The sequence below is a fragment of the Magnolia sinica genome, chromosome 1 (genome assembly GCF_029962835.1).
Source record: "Magnolia sinica isolate HGM2019 chromosome 1, MsV1, whole genome shotgun sequence".
Classification (NCBI taxonomy): domain Eukaryota; kingdom Viridiplantae; phylum Streptophyta; class Magnoliopsida; order Magnoliales; family Magnoliaceae; genus Magnolia; species Magnolia sinica.
Window position 1 is genome coordinate 38035313 of NC_080573.1, and position 19647 is coordinate 38054959.

The 19647-nt window shown below is 36.7% G+C and overlaps 1 protein-coding gene and 1 long non-coding RNA gene across 2 annotated transcripts; both read left to right on the top strand.

The window, feature by feature from the left end:
* Nucleotides 1-11531: 11531 nt before the first annotated feature.
* LOC131240641 (pyruvate kinase isozyme G, chloroplastic-like) lies at nucleotides 11532-12260 on the top strand. The gene is made up of 3 exons (XM_058239045.1): nucleotides 11532-11660; nucleotides 12013-12121; nucleotides 12215-12260. Exons 1-3 carry the CDS (start codon nucleotides 11551-11553, stop codon nucleotides 12218-12220), a joined length of 225 nt encoding a protein of 74 aa, XP_058095028.1. The 5' UTR covers nucleotides 11532-11550; the 3' UTR covers nucleotides 12221-12260.
* Nucleotides 12261-15408: 3148 nt separating this feature from the next.
* Nucleotides 15409-17290, top strand: LOC131246201 (uncharacterized). The gene is made up of 2 exons (XR_009171246.1): nucleotides 15409-16194; nucleotides 16501-17290. It is a non-coding gene; the product is annotated as an uncharacterized LOC131246201 (long non-coding RNA).
* Nucleotides 17291-19647: the final 2357 nt, after the last annotated feature.

The window sequence follows — 19647 nt, forward strand, 5'->3', positions numbered from 1 at the left end:
TTTATAATTAATATACTTAGATCCACTTGGCTTGGCATACTAAGTGTTAATTTCTTTTATTGGCGCATATTTTTAAGTGGTCCTATTCACCCCTATAGGACTTAGCCATAATTTTAAGCTCCATAAGCTTCCACGTAGCATGATGTTATGTTAGACAACTGATGTAATTTCACTTAAGTTCATAGACTGAAGTCTATTGTCACAAGAAAAAAAGAATCCATTCAATAGGGCTAACCCCTATCCTTTCACAAATCGCCTGAATGCCAAGCGCAATCGGTGGTTGGGAGGATAATTGGATCTGGTGTCTAGTATCCAATTTATCTGTCTCGATGCAAGGGAACACCAACAGTTCAATCAACCCTTGAGTCGATTAGACTTTATCATGCCCGTGCATCATATCAACCCACAAAAATCAAATAAAGGCCCTCGTTCATATGTGTGGCCTTGTTTAATTGAATTGGCAACAACACCCCACTTCCTAATCCATCTTTGTATCTCTCCTTGTATCATGTACCTCTTTTTATATCATGTCTGGCCCACTATACACATGGGTTGATCGTGTAATATGTATGTCCAACTGCATATGTATGCTCATGTACATGTGGCCAACATATTTGGGGTCACTGTATATATGGAGTATACTATACATGTTGCCAATACATGTGAATTAATAGTTAATTGTTTATATTCAATAGTTTTTCTTCACAAAAGGAAATTTGGATTAGTGGGCCCACTTTTATAGCCCACCAAATGATTAGTTTAGCGTAAGGATCAACTATATGCTTTATCACGTTAGACATATATATTCCAATGATCAATGTTAAATGAAGAATTTATATGTCATTTGATTTGATGATTTTTAAAGGATTTAACACTCCAAGCTCTGTCATATATAAATACTCAATTATAGATTGTAAACAATTTATAGGTTATACAAACACAAATAATTATTTACCTGTAAACATATTACAATTTAAAGCCAAACAAGACTGGCTATAAACACTTTATACTTGGAATCTGATTACCTGCAATCAAATTATAACTTAAAACTTTTACAGTCATCCAAACAAACCCTTGAAAATGTGAGTAGAAAGTGCAAACTATGGTCAACGTTTTGCACCCCCATGAAACAAGGTGCCAAATTTTTAAAGATAAGTTTAGATTAGAGATTTTTAAGGCAAAATTCTCCAGAAGTTCCAATTTCACCAAATAATGCCTTCTTGAATCAAATTGACTGACATGTGTTTTTTAATGGAAGGATTGCCCAAATGCCACCATTAACTTTTTTTTTTCCTCTAAAAAATAATGGACTTGAGATTTGCTAGGCTCATGTGGTCAGTGTATGACATCTAGCCCGTCCAACATATGGACCGAACATGATGATAAAAAAAAAAAGAAAAAAGAAAAAAGAAAAAAAGAAGCCTATCAAATCATTCAATGGGTTACAAATGAATTTGAATGTTTTTGAGTGGCCTAAAATTGTTTCTTCTGATATAGCCCACTTAAATGATTGGATTCGCCGTAATTTCTTTTTTAATTTGACCATGGTGAGGAGCATCTATCGGATGCCTTGGATGTCATACACATGCCATTTAGGCCCACATTCTAGGCTTCAATGCCTTTTGAAGAAATAATAATAAATAAGGCATTTGGTAATTTCACAGTTCTAACTGTACGACTCCATAATAGAATCTCCAATGGTCGAGGCATTATTTTGTAAAATGTAAATTAGTGAGGATTTTTGCTGTAATATATATGGCGTATACTTGTGACGTCATCTCAAACTCCTTTTACCGTTTGCACCCCTTTTTCACTCGAGGGTCGATTAGGTGCCGCCGTGGAGGCCACCTTGATGCATTTTTTCTATATCCACACCATCAATCAGTTTTACCAAATTATTTTAGTTCATATGAGCTAAAAAGTGAAGAAGATCCAAATCTCAGGTGAACCATACCATATGAAGTAGTGGTGATTAAACGCCCTACCATTAAAAATTTCCTAGGGCCCAAAGTAATGTTTTGGCAATTCTTACATCCAATCTGTTGATAAGGTCACATGAACCTGGACCAAGGGGAAAAACAAATATCAACTTCACCCAAAACTTTTGTGGCCCATTAATGGTCAATCACTTTCGTTTCCTATGTATAGTCCACCTGAGAAATTGGATACATGCTTGCGGGGTTATATAATACATACATCCAGATGGGCACTATGGTAAGTGCTGCACCATCTTGGGTGAGACCGACACCACACCTAATCGGTTCTCTTTTCATAAGATGTGAAATAATATTAGGCAACATTACTCACCATAGCATGCAAATTTAGAGCATTGACCAGTGAGATTTTTGCCAGTGTCTCACAAGTGATGGGACCTTTTAGACGACTGGTCTGGATCATCACATGCATGCACTCATGCACGACACATGCGCAAGCACCATCAGAGGCCATTTGTAGATGATGACAATGAAATTTTGAACAGTGAAGTAGATGTTTTCAGCAAATTCGAAGGTGAGGATGGAAACTTCAAAGCAACCTTGAGCAGCAATGTGTGGGGCATGTTAAGCTTATATGAAGCAGCATACTTAAGCATAAAAGGAGAATATATATTGGATGAAGCCATTGTTTTCACTAGTGGCCATCTTAAGACCATCATGGCCTACCTTCATCATCCTCTTAATGCCAAGTTACAGCGGGCCACAAAGTTGCCACTGCACAAGCGCATACATCTTCCTCAATTCATCCTCTATATTTTGGTTTTGCTTTTATTTTGTTTAAGATGTTAGTCATACTAGGTTAATCTCTTAGTTAAGGATAAGGGATGAACTTTTTAATAGATTATTAATGTTTAATTCATTTTGAATTAAAGTTATTGGTTTTTCATATTGAATTGTGATTGGTTTTTATTGAATTATTAGATTGGAGAAGGAATCAATTTGCAAATTCGATTGATTTATTATTAATTCTGAGTATAATAAATGCTTTGGATTCCCTGCGATTGATTACCTAAATATTCATGAGAGATCAACCTATTTCGGTTCTCATGTTGTTGGATGATTGTTTTACTACATGATTTTCCAATTAGAACATATTGGAATCCAGTTCTAGTCAAGTTGAAAATAACCTATTTCGATTCTCATATTGTTGGATGATTGTTAATTGATTTTAATGAGTGATTTTCCAATTAGAATGGATTGGAATCCAATTCTATTTGAGTTATCAACTCGATAAGACGAATTAAGCTCTATTAATTGGGGATTCCAGGATCGTTAGTGCCTTTTATTTATTGTTTTCATTTATTTTATTTTTCGCTAGATTAAAAACTCAAAAAACCGTTAGCTTTCATTGTGTTCTCACTAATTCCCCATGGTTTAACCTTGGACTCTAGAGTTATTAGTACAACGCAACCCTGCACTTTGGGGTTGCCTAATAGCGAAGTCAACAATGATCTTCTTCCCCTTATTCCAATTTAGATGCTTCAAGGCTTCAACAACTTTCATCTCCTTCAACTTCTCAATATGCCAATCCCTATTGGAACACCATGAACAAATTTAACTCAAGATTCAGAGATGAGAATTTTTCAATGTTTGGGATCACAATTTCAATAAAAGGAAATTTCCAAATATATGTAAGCTGGTGGCAAACTAATATGTGAGTTGCTAGTCTATACAAATGCTACTAAAATCTTCGATAGTTTCAGAACTAATGAAAACTTCATAGGTTAGTTGGTAGTCTATACAAAGAGTGACAACTGCATGTAAGGAGAACTGATGTAGTATTCTAAATATTAGATATGAAATCAATATATTGAAAATTAATTACTAAACAACTATGGTAAGTTAATGACTCTAACACCTGATCCTAGTAGGTTAGAACAAATGATTTGTAATATAAGTTTTTCCTTTTCCCTTCCAACTCATTATTGAATAGTATCTTTCAACTAGTTATAGTTAACATCTAATGGATTCAATTTTTCATGTCAACAACTTTTAAAAAAAAATCATGTTTGAATCTTTGTCATTGAGAACAATTCTCACAGATCTCACCTGCTTGCATGTTTATTTTAAGTCTCATGACGTTATGTCAACTAGAGTATTTAACACGAAGAAAATGTCAACGGAAGTGACACTTCCACCATCTAGTTCCAGCTAGCCCGTGCATTCATATCCGTCATTAATTTATATATTGCGACAATTTAGTCCATTGTAAATTTTCACTAAAACCCTAAGCGCGCTACTTAACATTTACAGACAGACCATTTCCCACTTTAGCAACAGACATGATCCATGGTAAAATTTATGGACAAACCAAATCATTAAACAAAGCCTTTTTGTGAAGGTCCAAATCCATTGCAAAATCTGTCATTTTTTTCCCTATTTTAGCGAGGGATCCTTGCTACCACAGCCATTGCCATTGCCGATCGCCAACAATTTCAGAGAGAGAGAGAGAGAGAGAGAGAGAGAGAGAAAGAGAGAGAGAGATCAGAGCCGGAGGGAGGTAGAGGGAGAAATCAGAGCTGAAGGAAGAAAGGGAAATGAGAGCGGGAAGGGAATTAGGATGTCATAATTTTAATCCCTAAAAGGTAATCTTGACGATCTACATTTGTTGCATAAACTCAACCATAAAAATGTGCCAACTTCGATAGTATCAGGACGTTGAAATTAGTGCATTTTTATGGTTGAATTTTGGAGCTTTTCATGTAGCATGGACTTTGAGTTTATAATACTTTAGACTTTTGAATTTTGATATTTTGTTATTTCACTTCGGGATATATATTTTGGATTGATGATTGAATAATTTGAAATATTTTAAATAAATTTTAGTAGTTCTTACTCGGTGTGCGTAGTTTGGATGTGAATTTTGTAGAGTGAATGTTTATTTTTCCTTTAACCCTAGTCATGAGTCTAAACCCGAGGTTCACTACAAGAAAGTAGGCCTTTAGCCTCAATTTTTTAGCCTCAGTTCAAAAAAATGTAGCTAAATATGCTTTTCAGCCTCATTTATTAAGGAACCGAGGCTAAAAGTTCATTTTTTGTCTTAGTTGTTGAGAAACTGAGGCTATAGTCTACTCTTTTGCCTCGGTTGGTGAAAAACTGAGACCAAAAGTCTGCCCTTTTGCCTCATTTAGTGAGAAACTGAGGCCAAAAGTCTGCCCATTTTCCTCGGTTGGTGAGCAACTGAGGCTAAAAGTCTGTCCTTTTGTGTCAATTGGTGAGAAACTGAGGCTAAAAGTCTGCCAGAATAAAGAAGGATGGTTGTGTCGGCCTGTCAGGTTGGCAGCCCGCATTAAGCTTGGGCTGATGTTTTTATCATGAATCCTGACAACTTTGAGATTTGTTTATTTTAGAAAATTGAGATGGGTCTTGATTGAGCATGTGCAGGTTCGAGGGCTCCCTTGTGCCCACAATTTCCATGTGGAATGCATTGACGAGTGGCTCCGGCTGAATGTGAAGTGCCCCCGTTGCCGCTACTCCATCTTCCCTAACCTCGACCTCACCGCCCTCTCCAACCTTCACGTTGACACTGGGCATCCCTTTGCTAGTGTTTTGACGACCTCACGCTATGTGCACACACAATCAGCAGGGCAGAGCTACTTGTTTAGGTTGCAGGGCTTGCTACGCACAATCCGAATAGAGAATGCTAGTGGAGGCAATGATGACGCTGCCCTGAAAGCATCAGAAGATGGACGGGCAGTGTTATCTTAGGGTCTGCCAAGCACGACGGCACCAGTGATGACGGGCGCGACCATGACTTTGGATTATTTGTTGAACCCAATGTTGTGTAACAGTTTGATTGAGTTAAACTTTAAATAGACTGTTATTAACTGTTTTTTTGGTATTGTGACTTTCATGATTGATTGTTTCATAAGTGGATTGAATGAATGGATTAGTAGTTTAAATAAATATTAAAAAAATAAACATTTTTAGCCTCAATTTGTAACTAAAGCTTGGATTTAACCTCAGTTGTTGAAAACCAAAGCTGAAATTCCCATGGCTAGAGGCTTTAGCCTCGGTTGTTGAGAACCGAGGTTAAAAATAGATTTAGCTTCAATTGGAGGCAATTGAGGCTAAAATTTGGATTTAGTCTCAGTTAAAAACAATGGAGGTTAAAATTTTGATTTAGCCTCATTTCAAGAAAACTGAAGCTAAAAAGGTTCTTTTAGCTTCACTTGAAGAACCGGGGTTATAAAAGTCATTTTAGCCTCAGTTGCTAAAACTGAGGCTAAAGCATTTAGCTACGGAGATTTCAACCTCAGTTTGGAAAACTGAGGCTAAAGGTTTTAGCCTCAGTTTTTAACCTTTTTATCCATAGTTTTGAATTGAGGCTAAAGCTCCCTTTTCTGGTAGTGGTTGGGGTTAGCCTTAATCATGGTTTCACATTTAGGGTCATGACATATATGGTCAAAGTCTTTACAGGTGTGTGCCCAGTGTGTTCTACGTTCATGTCTCCCATTCGAAATATCTCGTATAATGTTTTTGCATGGCTTTCCTATAGATAAGTGGCATTATTTTTGTTGACTTGAAAGGCAAGATTTCATATGGAATAGATCCACCCCGTCCATCATTTGTGTCACCTTTTGTTTGGACCGGACCTTAAAACTCAGGCTGAATCAACACTTGGGTGGGCTACGTGATTGGAAATACTTAAGATGTGAAGTCCAATCCTTAAAGTCATCCAAATTGTGTACAACCCACTGATGTGTATACTCACAATTTCTTTAGAAAGTTTTCTAAAAAGTGATGATACTCATGATAGGTCAACCTATTAGATGTTTTGGAGTTCATATGCACATAAACGTTTATATGTTATCTACTGACTGAACATTAAACTTGGTCCAGCCCAATGGAGTTGAGACCCTCCAATTAACAAAAAGAAATTTTAACAAAAGCTCTCATTTATTTTTAATCAGGGCCCACTGTGATGTGAAATTGAGATCCACTATGACCATTAGATGTGCAATACCACGTGGGGCGTATAGCCCAAAGCTTAAGCTAACCTGTGATTCAGGTGTGCCACTTCAAGGGAAATAGTTGGAAGAGATGTCCACCCTTGATTTTTGGAGGGTTCACTGTGATGACTATACGATATCCACTTCAAACATTAAATATCACACTAAAATGTAGCCTAAGGCCGAAAATTCCAGTTCATCCATAATCCAAGTGGGCCACACAATGGGAAAAAGTTTGAAGGGTGAACTTTTCACTATCATTATTTCCAATGGCGTGGTCAACCTGAATCACTAATGTCATTGATTTCTAGGCATTAACTGTAAGGTGGGGTGACACACCTAATGGTTGGCGTGGATTCAACATTAACACCATGGTGAGGCCCACCTGAGCTGACCCCTATTCCAAAGTGACCTTTAACGAACGCTCTACTCTGCCAACATTTAATGGTATTAATCATTCCCTTGGATTACATATTAGATTCCACACCAAAATGTCACTACATCAAAATCATGATTTTCCACACCAAAAAGAAAAAATTGCATCTTGAAATTTATGTGAAGTTTGAATAAAATTGTTAAGCTTGAAAAAAAAAAGAAAAAAGATTTTAGGAAATAATTGAGATTTTGAAAAACCAAAAAAAAAAAAAAAGAAAAAAAAGAATTTGTATTGTGAAAAAAATTTGAAAATTTTGATAACAAAAATGATATTTTGTTAAAAAATTTGAAGAAAAAAAGATTAAAAAATGGATATTTTGACAGAAAAATTGACATTTTGAAAAAGAAAAATTAGTTAAAATTTTTTATAATGATTGAAAAATGAGATTTAAAAAACACTAAGATTTTGATAAAAATTTAACATTTTGAAAAATAAACTTGATAAGTTTAAAAAAATTGTGATTTTGAAAAAAAAAAAAAAAAAAGGCTCAAAAGTTTGGAAAAAAAAAAAATGACAATGTTTCACAAATTTTGAGATTTTTTAAAATTTTGATATTAAAAAAATAAAGATTTTGAAAAAAAACAAAATTTGAAAAGTTTTAAAAAACAAAGTTATAAAGTTTGAAAAAAAAAAAAAAAAAAACAATGTTTGAGAAAACTTGAGATTTTGAAAAGAACTGAGATTTAAAATAAATAAATAAATAAATAAAATAAGCTGAGATGTTGAAAAACTGATATTATAGTCAAATATAATAGAAGTGTAATTACAAGAATAACTTATAATGATGGGATTGATCAAATTCTATGATCAAGCCATTACCAAAGTTGATTTAAATGGTCATATATGTTTGGAATGTGCTAATTAGTATAGAGAACAAAATTCGGTCCAATATAACATGAAACGAAAGTAGATCCATCCAAAACACTTTTTGAATGGGTATAATTAGTTTGTCCATATATAAACGGATTTTAGGAACACGGATGATGTACATAAAATACATCAATTTGGCTCAGTTATTTGTCATTATTTCTATTAGAATGGCCCACTTGTGATCTAGAGCTTCACAATTTTTGGGATCACTTCCTAAAACAAGACAATGAAACATATGGACAACATGAATTTACAAAAAATATATCAAGGTGGGCCTACACGGTTACATAACACCCACTTAGAGAGAGTGGATTAGGTGCGGCCTCGACCTCACCCGACACAGTGCAGCCTTGACTGTGAGGCCCACCTTGGTGATGTGTTGTATATCTATGCTGTTCGTCGGTTTCTCCAACCATTTTTGGGCTGGGTATCAAAAATTGTGTAGATTTAAATCTTAGGTGCACCACACCTCCGGAAACAGTGATAATATAATGCTCACCGTTAAAAATTACAAAGGGCCCCTTGTAAGGTTTAAGTAGTATTTATTTGCAATCCAACATCTTGATAACGTCAAGAAGATCTGGATGGAGGGAAATTACGTACAAAGATTAAATTGATCCAAAATTTTTGTACCCTGCAAAAAGCTTTTAATGGTTATTCATCACCGTTTGATTGGTATGCCCCACTTAAGATTTGGATCTTTTTATGATTTAGAATCACATCTTAAAATATGAAAAAAAAAAAAATATATATATATATATATATATATATATGGACGGCATGTGGATATGCAGAAAAACATTCCGACCCGGACGGGATCAGCTACCGAACGCAACGAGAGCGAGTCTTGCTATTGATGTGACGTCTCTGCCCCCTTCATGATGTATGTGTTGTTTATATCCACATCATCCATCCAATTGGGGAAATCATTTTAAGGCTTGAGCCAAAGAATGAGGCGGATCCAAAGTTCAAGTGGACCCACCATAGAAAACGGTGCATGGGATACTGACACCCACCGTTGAAACCTTCTTAGGGCCCACCGTGGTGTTTATTTGAGATCCAATCTATGTGACCTAATCAATAGATTATATGTCAAATAAACAGAACAGTGGGCCTTAGGAGGATTTTAATGGTGGATATCCAATCACTAATATTGTTTTCCTGTGGTATGGTCCACTGGAGAATTCTATCCCTCTCATTTTTGGGATCAAGGCCTAAAATGATATGTCAATATGGATGAACGGAATAGATGAAACACATACATCACGGTGGGGCCCACAGAGTACCGACCATCAGCCACCGGACGGTGGCCAATCCTTTCCCAGCTAAACCCCGTTCCGACCCCAGGAAGTTCCTGCACTGGGATGCTACGTGGCCCCACTGTGATGTTTGGGAGAAATCCACCCCGTCCATCCGTTTTGCGAGATCATTTTAGGAGATTAGACCGAAGATGCGGTGGATCGAAAACTCAACAGTGTCAGGCCATACGGCCGCAAAAGCTTCATCTCCCCACCCACGATTCCCCCCCTCCGCCCCTTAATCTCTCTCTCAAGCTCGTTGGAAGACTCTTTCAAGAGTGACGAACAAAGAGTTGGATAAATAGGGGTTATGGTGTGAGGATTCGGAGGGAAAAGTCTAACAATCTGACGGCTGGGATCATTCAACGGCGTGTTTTTCTTGTTTTCTTTTTCTTTCTTTTTTTCTTTTTTTAAAATGTTGTGGCTATAAAAAGTAACTGAAGCTTCGATGCACTGATAAAATAGTAGGAGATCATTAGAAAGTTCTGTAGCATGGGAAAACCGGTGATTGTGGCAACAAACATGTTGGAGAGCATGATTTACCATCCAACTCCAACAAGAGCAGAGGTCTCTGACATTGCAATTGCAGTACGAGAAGGTGTTGATGCCATCATGCTCTCTGGTGAAACTGCCCCCGGGAAGTAAGTACTTTTATAGATTTCTTGTTATGTGAAGTACTTTTTGTATAGATTTCTTGCTATAAGACCAGTCATAACATTTCAGAAAGTACTGTTCAGACCTCAAACACTCAGAGAATTTTTTATTTTTTATTTTTTATGATTAAAATTTTCTCTTTTGGCAAATTGGTGCCTTGTCTCACGGATAAACTTACAGGCTACTCAAACACAAAAACCAATTTACCTGTAAGTGACCCATCGCTTACATCCAAACAGGATCACCTGTAAGTGACTTTCACCAGTAAGTCACTTACAACTTAGAGAACTTACAGGCATCCAAACAGGCCCTTAAGCATTCAGTTATCTATTATTAGCCAATGGTCCTTGTTATCGATAGAGGAACTGAGAGAGATGCCGATGCCTTCAATGTTTCTCTTTCACATTCACTGTGAGGAAAACTTTGATGCTTGCTTGCTAGGGGAGGGCAACTAGGGATCAGGTTGTAAACTTTGATGTTCCACTGATGTAATGGATTTTGGGTAGCCGGTGTTCATTTTTGGGTTTCCTCTCCTTTTATAATAAAATTGGTTATTTGGTTACAAGGTATATCTTGCTTATTTCCAAGAAAGCTTTATAAATCACAATCAGTGGCATTCTCATTACTCAAGCTGAAAGAACAAAAAAAAAAAAAAGAATCATCTTGAGATTTTTTTTTTTTTTTTACCTGTGATATCTGTAAATTGTACATCTTTGGCGAAAGTATTCTGAATGCCGTTTTATATTGCACATGGGGAGATCTTATGAAAAGAACATAGGTAGTAAAAATGACAATCTGAATAAAGTGGGATTAGTTTTGTTTCTGTTCAGAAACATGGAGTGAGAAATCAGATCAATTTAGGGCAGTTGTGAATTGGCAGGTGAAGAATTCAGTTTTTCATGGTCTCAGCATAATGATATAGTCAATATTGATTGTGCATATAGTCACATTTTTATCAAGTATATTGAAGAACTGCTATATTCCTTGTTCCTTGAGTATTCATGATCAATAGAAGATGTTACATATATGCAATTGTTACTTTAGGTATCCATTGAAGGCTGTCAAAGTAATGCATACTGTGGCATTGAGGACTGAATCAACTTTGTCAAACATCTCCCCTCCAAGTCCGGCTACTGCTCTCAAGGTACTTCATGATTATTATACCAACTAGGGAAGGCCCCTTTTCTTTTTAATCATGGAAAAGTTGGTCTAGTAACACATCTACGATACTAGGCTTAAGAAGATTGAAATGTAGGACATATCAGTCAAATACATGCAATTCTCCTCTATGTACAATAAATTTCTTTTATTCCTGTCTCTTTATGTTTGCCTTCCATGCAACTAAAATGGCAAACACTCTTAGCACATCCATTCTTGTCTTCATGAGAACGGGATCAATGGCTACACTGTTAAGCCACTATCGGCATTCCTCTACCATCTTTGCCTTCACGAATGAGTAAGTTCTCTGCACTAATCATTACGAGATTTAACTGTTTGATTTATACAGGTTCCTTAGTATTTTTAACTGTCATATTATAATATTTTTTGATGGGTTTCTGTAAAACTGCCATCAGAAACATCACTGCTTTGAAAATATACCACCTTCCTATTTGCTTTCCAAGAAAGTTTCAGGATGGCAAATAGCCAACATTTGGCATTAAGGACTTTTCCTCAATTATTGGCTTGCTGATGTGCAAGTTATAGATTGAGGCCTTCTGTGCTTGGCAGAGAAAGGGTTGAGCAGAGGCTGGCACTTTATCAATTGAGGCCTTCTGTGCTTGGCAGAATTAGAGTTTCGTGCTTGGCAGAGAAAGGGTTAAGCAGAGGCTGGCACTTTATCATGGGGTGCTGCCCATATATAAGCAGTTCTCCAATGATGCAGAAGAGACATTCTCTCGAGCTCTGAATCTCTTGCTGGTATGGAATGCTTGCACTCATGGATCTTCATTGTTTTTATTTCCCCTTGTTTTCACCTTTAGTAGTTAATTCCATGAAATTTTCATGCACCAGAACTGAGGTTTGTTGGAGGAGGGAGAGCATGTTACTCTTGTCTAGACTAGAGTGGAACACAACTGATTTGATGAATGTGGAATATACCGAATTAAGTCAATTCGAATCGGAATTGTCAATTCATCCAGAACTGCTTAGTCGAAACAAACATTTTGATAGAACCACATAGTTTCGTTTGTTTGTTGTGGGTCATGTCTCGTTACGCATCACATCCAAGTCCGTAAGGTCCAAGGGTGACATATGTACTTTGGAATAGGCAATTTCTTTTTTTTTTAAATAAATAAATTTTACTGACATTAGTTATTGATTATTTATTTTTCGAACTGAAGTTATAGATATATCTGCAACACATTTGATAGTGGAGATTGAATGTATTGGGAAAATGTCATGTGAATTGCAGTTCACCTGAAGAATGGCAACAGTAAAAAAGAAGCTTTACAAATAACAACTGTTTAGAGTCATCAAAAGTGTCTTAAGTGCATTTGTAGTTTTACTTGACTATTTCCAGTTATGAGTTTTGAATAGTATTAGATGTCCCAAGGACAGCCTTGTAATATAGCATAGCTCTGTATTTGAGTCACTTTACCAACCACATGAAATGTTTTTGGTAGTTAATCATGTTGATGGTTAATAAAGATCACTTGTACTTTTACATGGAGAACTTCTATGTTTGATTAGTCTTCACATTGTTCTATAAACTTGATGCTATTTCCATGTTTCATTCTCACATGGAGGAAAACCTGCTCGCAGACTGCTAATGTAACGGGGTATCTCTTATGCTTCTGTGATGTTTTATCTCAAACCCTCTGGTGATACTTGTAATTAGCTTAACTGCTAGAAGTTAAAAAAGCTTTCCATGAATCTCATGCTTTTTACGAGGGCCTTTCCTTTTTTGTACCCATTCTTTGATGAGTAGAGGCACTCAGATTATCTGCATATCATCCACTGTGGTAATCTTTCGTAGATGTTTTGTAGAACTCATGTATAGTGTTATGGTATCAGTGAATGTGAAGCCGGAGGCATTCGCTGTTTATAAGCAGTCATATTTTCTCTCTAATGAGTTTTGAACATCAGGCCAATTGCTGGAGAACTTACCATCATCATTAGTGTTTCTTACGAACACAGCTTAGCTATGCAAAATAAATAAATAAATGAGAATTTGATATATTGATCAACCAGCTGAGCATCCGAAACACTGTACAAAATCACACTTTTTTTTTTTCTTTTCTCGACTTGTTTTCTTCTTTTTCATGGAGGCAGATAAGGTACCAACACCGTAAGATAAATATTGGTCAAGACATGATCTCAAGTTGTTTCATCCTGACCATCTTCTTTTGTTAGCTACTCATATTGTTACGCATGTCCAATTTCTATCACTTTCTTTACAATCCCATTGGGATTAGAAGACAAATCCCACTAGGTATGGGGGAAGGAAACATGCCTTGGAAGTTTCTAGAAATCTTTAAAAGATGGGTTGTCATTGTCTTTTATTTCAACATTTGCTACAAGTTTCTTCACCTGGTATCTTGCTTCACCTACCCATGTAACACTGTTCATAGGCTTACTGCTACACATCTTGCTTAATAACCCACCCAAATTCATTCACCCACTACTAGATTCTTTAAGCAAATTGGTATCATGAGTGACTTCTTTGGCTCCACATTTCCCTTCAAACGAGATGCATTTGTACCACTTTGCACATAACATGTAAACAATAAAGTCTGTGCCTGTCAGAGCTGCAAGCAAGAAGTAAAACTATCCATGTGACCCTTGTTGATGTTTTCAGGTATCCAACCAGCATTCATCTTAAGATCCAGTGATACGCAAGCCATTATGAATGGGCTAAATGCATAAATGTATTTTCCCACCCATGACAGGGCCCATATAAATGCATGGGCTACTGTACAATATCACTTGGCCAAGTGTCGGGTGGATTAACCTAGTTTGCAAACTATGTTTTGATGATCCGATCGAACTAGCTAGGCTCCGCTTGAGTAATGGGTCCTAGCCAATATTAGCTATGATAGGACTATCTTTACCATCTAATAATTGGACCTTTCTCTCACTTGACTGGAGCCATTTATGTACATTTGTATGCCACCAATTAAAGGGCTAGGATCACCCAAACATTGCAATTTTCAGATCATGCCCCACTCACTATTAGATCTCCTCCATGCATGCCAAATGAGGTGACATCTCAACGGTAGAAATTCCATGCACATGCGTTACCAACCTGTTGACAAGATCAACCTGACTTTCACTACAAGAAATGTTGGAATTACCGGTGCTTTTTTACAAGTGGCTGACACCCGTAAATGACCTGCGGTCACAAATATGTTGTAAAAGTTCCAGAACCCTAAATCATCTCACCTCCGACTAACCCTTTCTCCCTTAAAAAAAAAAACACTCAATCTCTCGTCTTCTCCACAAAATACCCTTATCTCTCCAACGTCTTCTCCTCAATCGACTGACCCTCTCTTGCTCTCGTTCTCGATTTTCCTCTCTCTCTCTCTCTCTCTCTCTCTCTCTCTCTCTGGTCGGTTTGCCGTCCACGCCGACATCGACGCTGATAGAGGTGAGTTTGGGGATGATCAGATCTTTGAGTTCAAGGAGGCATTTGGCATGTTTGAGAAGGACGGAGACAGTCAGATCCCTTCGATCTTCACTTTTCCCCCCTTTTCTGCTGGAAATCTGTTGATTTTATGATTTTTTATAGCATTTTTATGGTTGAGGAATTTTTTTCTTTTTCTAATTTGATTTGATGTTGATTTCATCAGATTTGATGGTTTACTTCCGAAATTCTCTGTTGCCGAGTTCTATTCAAAATGACAGATGTGCAGGACATCCGATCCGTTGATCAAAAGGTGGGGACCATCACGAAAGATCAACTGAGGTAAAACTCAGGCTGACTGATTCATTGGGTGGGCCAATCTAGTACAATGATACAGATCGTAGGTCTTCCATTGATTTCAAACACAGGGCCTACCTGAAGAATGAATGGCCTAGATTTTTCTCCTGGTGATCTCCACCGTAGGTCCACATTTTGCATGGCTCAGATGCATATGCTAGGGGGCATAAAAGGCATACCATGCTAAAGTAAGTATGAAAGGTTGTATGGGAGCATTCCTCATTAAAACAATTAAATACTCCCCCTCTTCTCTCTCTCTCTCTCTCTCTCTCTCTCTCTCTCTCTCTCTCTCTCTCTCTCTCTCACATATATGAAGCAGTCGTTCATATCAATCTCTCCAAGAAGCAATCTCTTCAGTCCAGCCAAAGGAGTTTCTGGGCTTTCTTCCCATCATTTGGTTTCTTCAAGGTAAAGGTAAAAAGAAATAATCTTTAAATTTTTTATTTTTATTTTTTAAATGGGAATGATTTGGAAGAGAGATGTAATTCATAAGCTTCTGTTTTTGGGTTTTTTTCCTTTGTGGGTTTTCTTTCATCTATGTGGATGAAGATGCCTTCTTTTCATTGATTGAAACCTTCCCTTCCCCTGTTTGTTTGAGACTATGGATGACTGTTGATTGAGTTGAATGGTGGAATGGGATTCATGTAGCCGACCCTATAGTTCTTGTTAGTTTAGTTTGTCTGTTCCAATATCTTCTTTCGCCCTTGATTGAGCTGTTCATTCTATTTCAGCATTGACTAGATCTTTTGGGTTCCAATTGTCCATGAACAAGGGGCAAAAATTCCCCATTGTTGAACTGGAATATTATATTATTGATATTTAACTGGATGATATGCATGTTATACTCACCTCTTCAGTTTGTAAAGGTGGGAACCATGATTCTCTTGTCCAGGCTATTAGTTTGTTTGAGCTTGTTTCCAGCAAAATTCGTATAAAAACGGGTTGTAGGTGATCAGTTCTCTTTCATTGACTACTGCAGCAGTTTCCTTTGCAGGAACTCACACTACAACAAGACAGGGGATTGCCGACGCTCTTTCAACGTATTTTTACCAGCGCCTAGAACATAGCGCTGGTAAACGTCTATACTATACTATATATATATATATATAATATATAAAATCCCTAATCGCAACTCTTTTCCATTCGTGGCTTGTTTTTGCATGAGAGTAGGACATGAAAATGAAAGAGAGGCTCATTATGGAGAAGGAAACAGTCATTCAAGAGCGTGCTCCTCTGGAATATGATCAGGCCCAATCTGAGCTCAATTTGAGTCGTTCGTAAATGCAATAGATAACCTTATAAGGTTCTTAAACTTACCATCTAACCCTTTTTTGCTCAACACAAAATGCACATGTCTTTATTGCATTTTCTATTGCAGGTTAGTTTCATAAGGGATATAATCATGGCCAATCTAAGCTCAGTTTGAGTCATTCAGAAATGAAAGAATGTGACATCGAGATCGGTGTTGTTGTCAAGGAGCAACATAAAATTAGTGATGCAAATGTTGAGAGGAAAAAATTGGAAAATGAGGTACTTATGGTGGTTGTTCTGTCCCTATTTTAACTTGCTTGATCTACGAAATTGTGGATGTGTTCTTGATAGAAATTTAATCCTTCCCATTTCACACAAATTAAATGGATGGAGATGGAATAGAAAGATTGTACCCTGAAGGTAGATAAACTACTTGAAAGGCATAGTTAGATTGCAGCTGAGAAATAATGATATAGAAAAAGTGGGAAGATTATGAATTCTCATCTCATGATCCTCATAAATCAAGGGAGGAGCTTGAGAAACTTCAAGCTGAAAAATCTAGATGTGTGATGCATGATATGATTTAAGAGTTACAAAACATTGATAAAACAATGAAGAATGGCTATTGAGGACAGTCCCAACCATCAAGTAGATTATTGAGATAAGTTAGTTGCTTGTTTCCTAATTTAGCAATGAAACCCAAGTCACAGTTTAGATGGCATCATATCCTATATTGTTAGAAAATTAGCCTATTAAGTAAGAAGCTTGATTTTACATGCCTTATTGAAAAGGGAAGCAAGGTTGGTTTTAGATTTCTTACAAAATAACCAGTGCCAAGAATCCATTTTGTGTATACATGTGTTGGAAAATGTTCTTACTGTGATATTCTTCAAATTGAAAAAAAAAAAAAAAAACCCCCCAAAAAGGAAGAGGAACACAGTGTTCTTTATGGTGATATGTTGATGATTACTTCTGCTATCATGGACTGTTCTTGTGATCTCATTTATTAATTAATAGAGGTTTGCTACCCCATGCACGCTCTCCACACCTTAAGCTGCAAAATGGATGAGGGAAGCAGGTTGTCACAGGCATGGAGGCTAATGCAGGGAAGCACTAACCACAGGAGATAAGATCAAGCACTTGAGTAGGAATGGTAAACATTAGTATAATGTTGTTTGAAAAATCCTAAATTTCAACTCAGGTCTCAATGAGAAAAAGCTGAATCTTATTTACTAAAAACTAAAAATTGCATGAATTAAAGAATCAGTTTCATCATTTCTAAAGTTTTTGAAGTTATTTTGCTCCTATTAACTGAAAACAAGATGAAAACTGCTAGTTAACATACTGATGCAACCTTTTTTTTCATGTCGAATCAGTCAAATGCTACATAATGTTAGAAACTGGCTTTAAATTATGGTGCCAAATGTTTCAGTGTGACCTATTTGGCTGTGGGTGCATTTGGTTGCACCAAACATCATGATGTATCAGTCACTAATCGGTCTAATTTTATACTTTAAAAAAAAAAAAAAAAAAATTGACCCTTGACCATTGTTTGTTAACCGTCCAATTGATAACCTCCAACTAGATGTTAGAATTGTTCAATCAATTTTACTATTGAAATGTGTCATCCACGATGAGCTCTATGATTTGGATGTATTTGGATGGCAACTTGGGGTAAGTTGATGGCAAACTCCAACTTTGCACCCAAATACTGCTGCCAGATTTTGAGAAATGAGTGGACACTACACATTTAGCCATCCAACCTCTGCCAAGCCTAAAAGCCCATTCTATGCAGCATGTATTCTACGGACTTTCAATTCCTATGGTCATATGCTCTCTCCATGTTGAATTTGGAGGTCACCCCCAGTCTACCTTCTATGTGCCTGGAACGCAGCACGTATCCATCATGCTTGTATTTTAGTTTACCAGTGCAATACTGACAATACTCAACTGTATGATGCTTAATACTAACACTAACACAAAAACTATGAATTGTTTGAGTGTTACATGTTTTTCTCTGTGCTTGTAATGTAGTAAAATCCACCATTACTCACTTGCATTTGTGTATTGTATGTTAATATCCCATTACTCTCTCCTGCATTTATGTATTGTATTTTAAGGCATGTTTAGATGTATCCCAGAATGAGAATGAAATCAAGTATGCATCAGCTGGTGCACATTCACTGGATTGGAGCTGTTTGGTGCATCTAGAAAAATATTAATAGTTGGATGTGCTAATGCTCATCTGCAAAATGTGCCACAAAAATGAGAATAGGATGATAATGGTCTGGAACTGTTATTGTCCCAATCACATTCACCGTCTTTATCTCTGTAAATATGGCTACAGTTTATGATATGCAAAAGGCACACTTGCACATCTCTTACTCGGGTGTGATATTGTTTATAATTGCAGTGTTGAGGCCTGACTGTTCATGAAGTGGCCTAATTTTTTCTTAATTTTATTTTTCGATATTGATCAGTGAATTTGCCAATCTTAAGCATTGAAATGGTTCAGACCAGCCAGAGTACAGTTTCACCAATTTGCTGTGGGTGGACCATGACCCAAACCCTTTCATATTATTCAAATGCAACCCACACTTCTTAACCATTGATATAGACATTTTCTTAATCATCTGAACCATTGGGCTTCATTTGGATAAAATTGGCTTGCTTGAAACTCAACCTGCTGTTTGTTATTGCCCTCTTGTACATATGGTACTTGCAAAGCTAAAGAAAGGAAAGTGGTTCGCAACGTGGGATAGAGGAGCAGTTGAAAATGGAGACTTAATTGATGTTGTGGTGGAGTGTGATGGTTGATACTCAGGCATACTTAATTAAACTGTCCAAAGTTAGGTACGTGCTTTAGATAGGCCATTGATTTAACAATCCTCACCTCTTATTAGTTATTACTAATAATTTGTTTGTCTACATTTTCTCACCATCTGTTAAATATCCACCAATCAACTAGAAATTAATATAATTTTTTTCTTTAAGAGCCATCTAAATCAGGGCCCATGATTTTTTTATAGTCTATTATGTGCCATGTGTACAATTATTCATTGCCTGCATATCAACCATCATACTCTGCGAGAGTACCAAATAACACCCTTTTCACTTAATAGGGGTGGAAGGATGTCCTACACTTGGTTCAACATCCACATTTCCCTCTTGAACTAATGACCCTGCTTTTTCTTTTTTTCTTTTTCATTTTCTTTTTGGGTCTTGGGTGGAGCATAGTGTTTTTTTTTTTTTTGTTTTTTTTTATTATTATTTT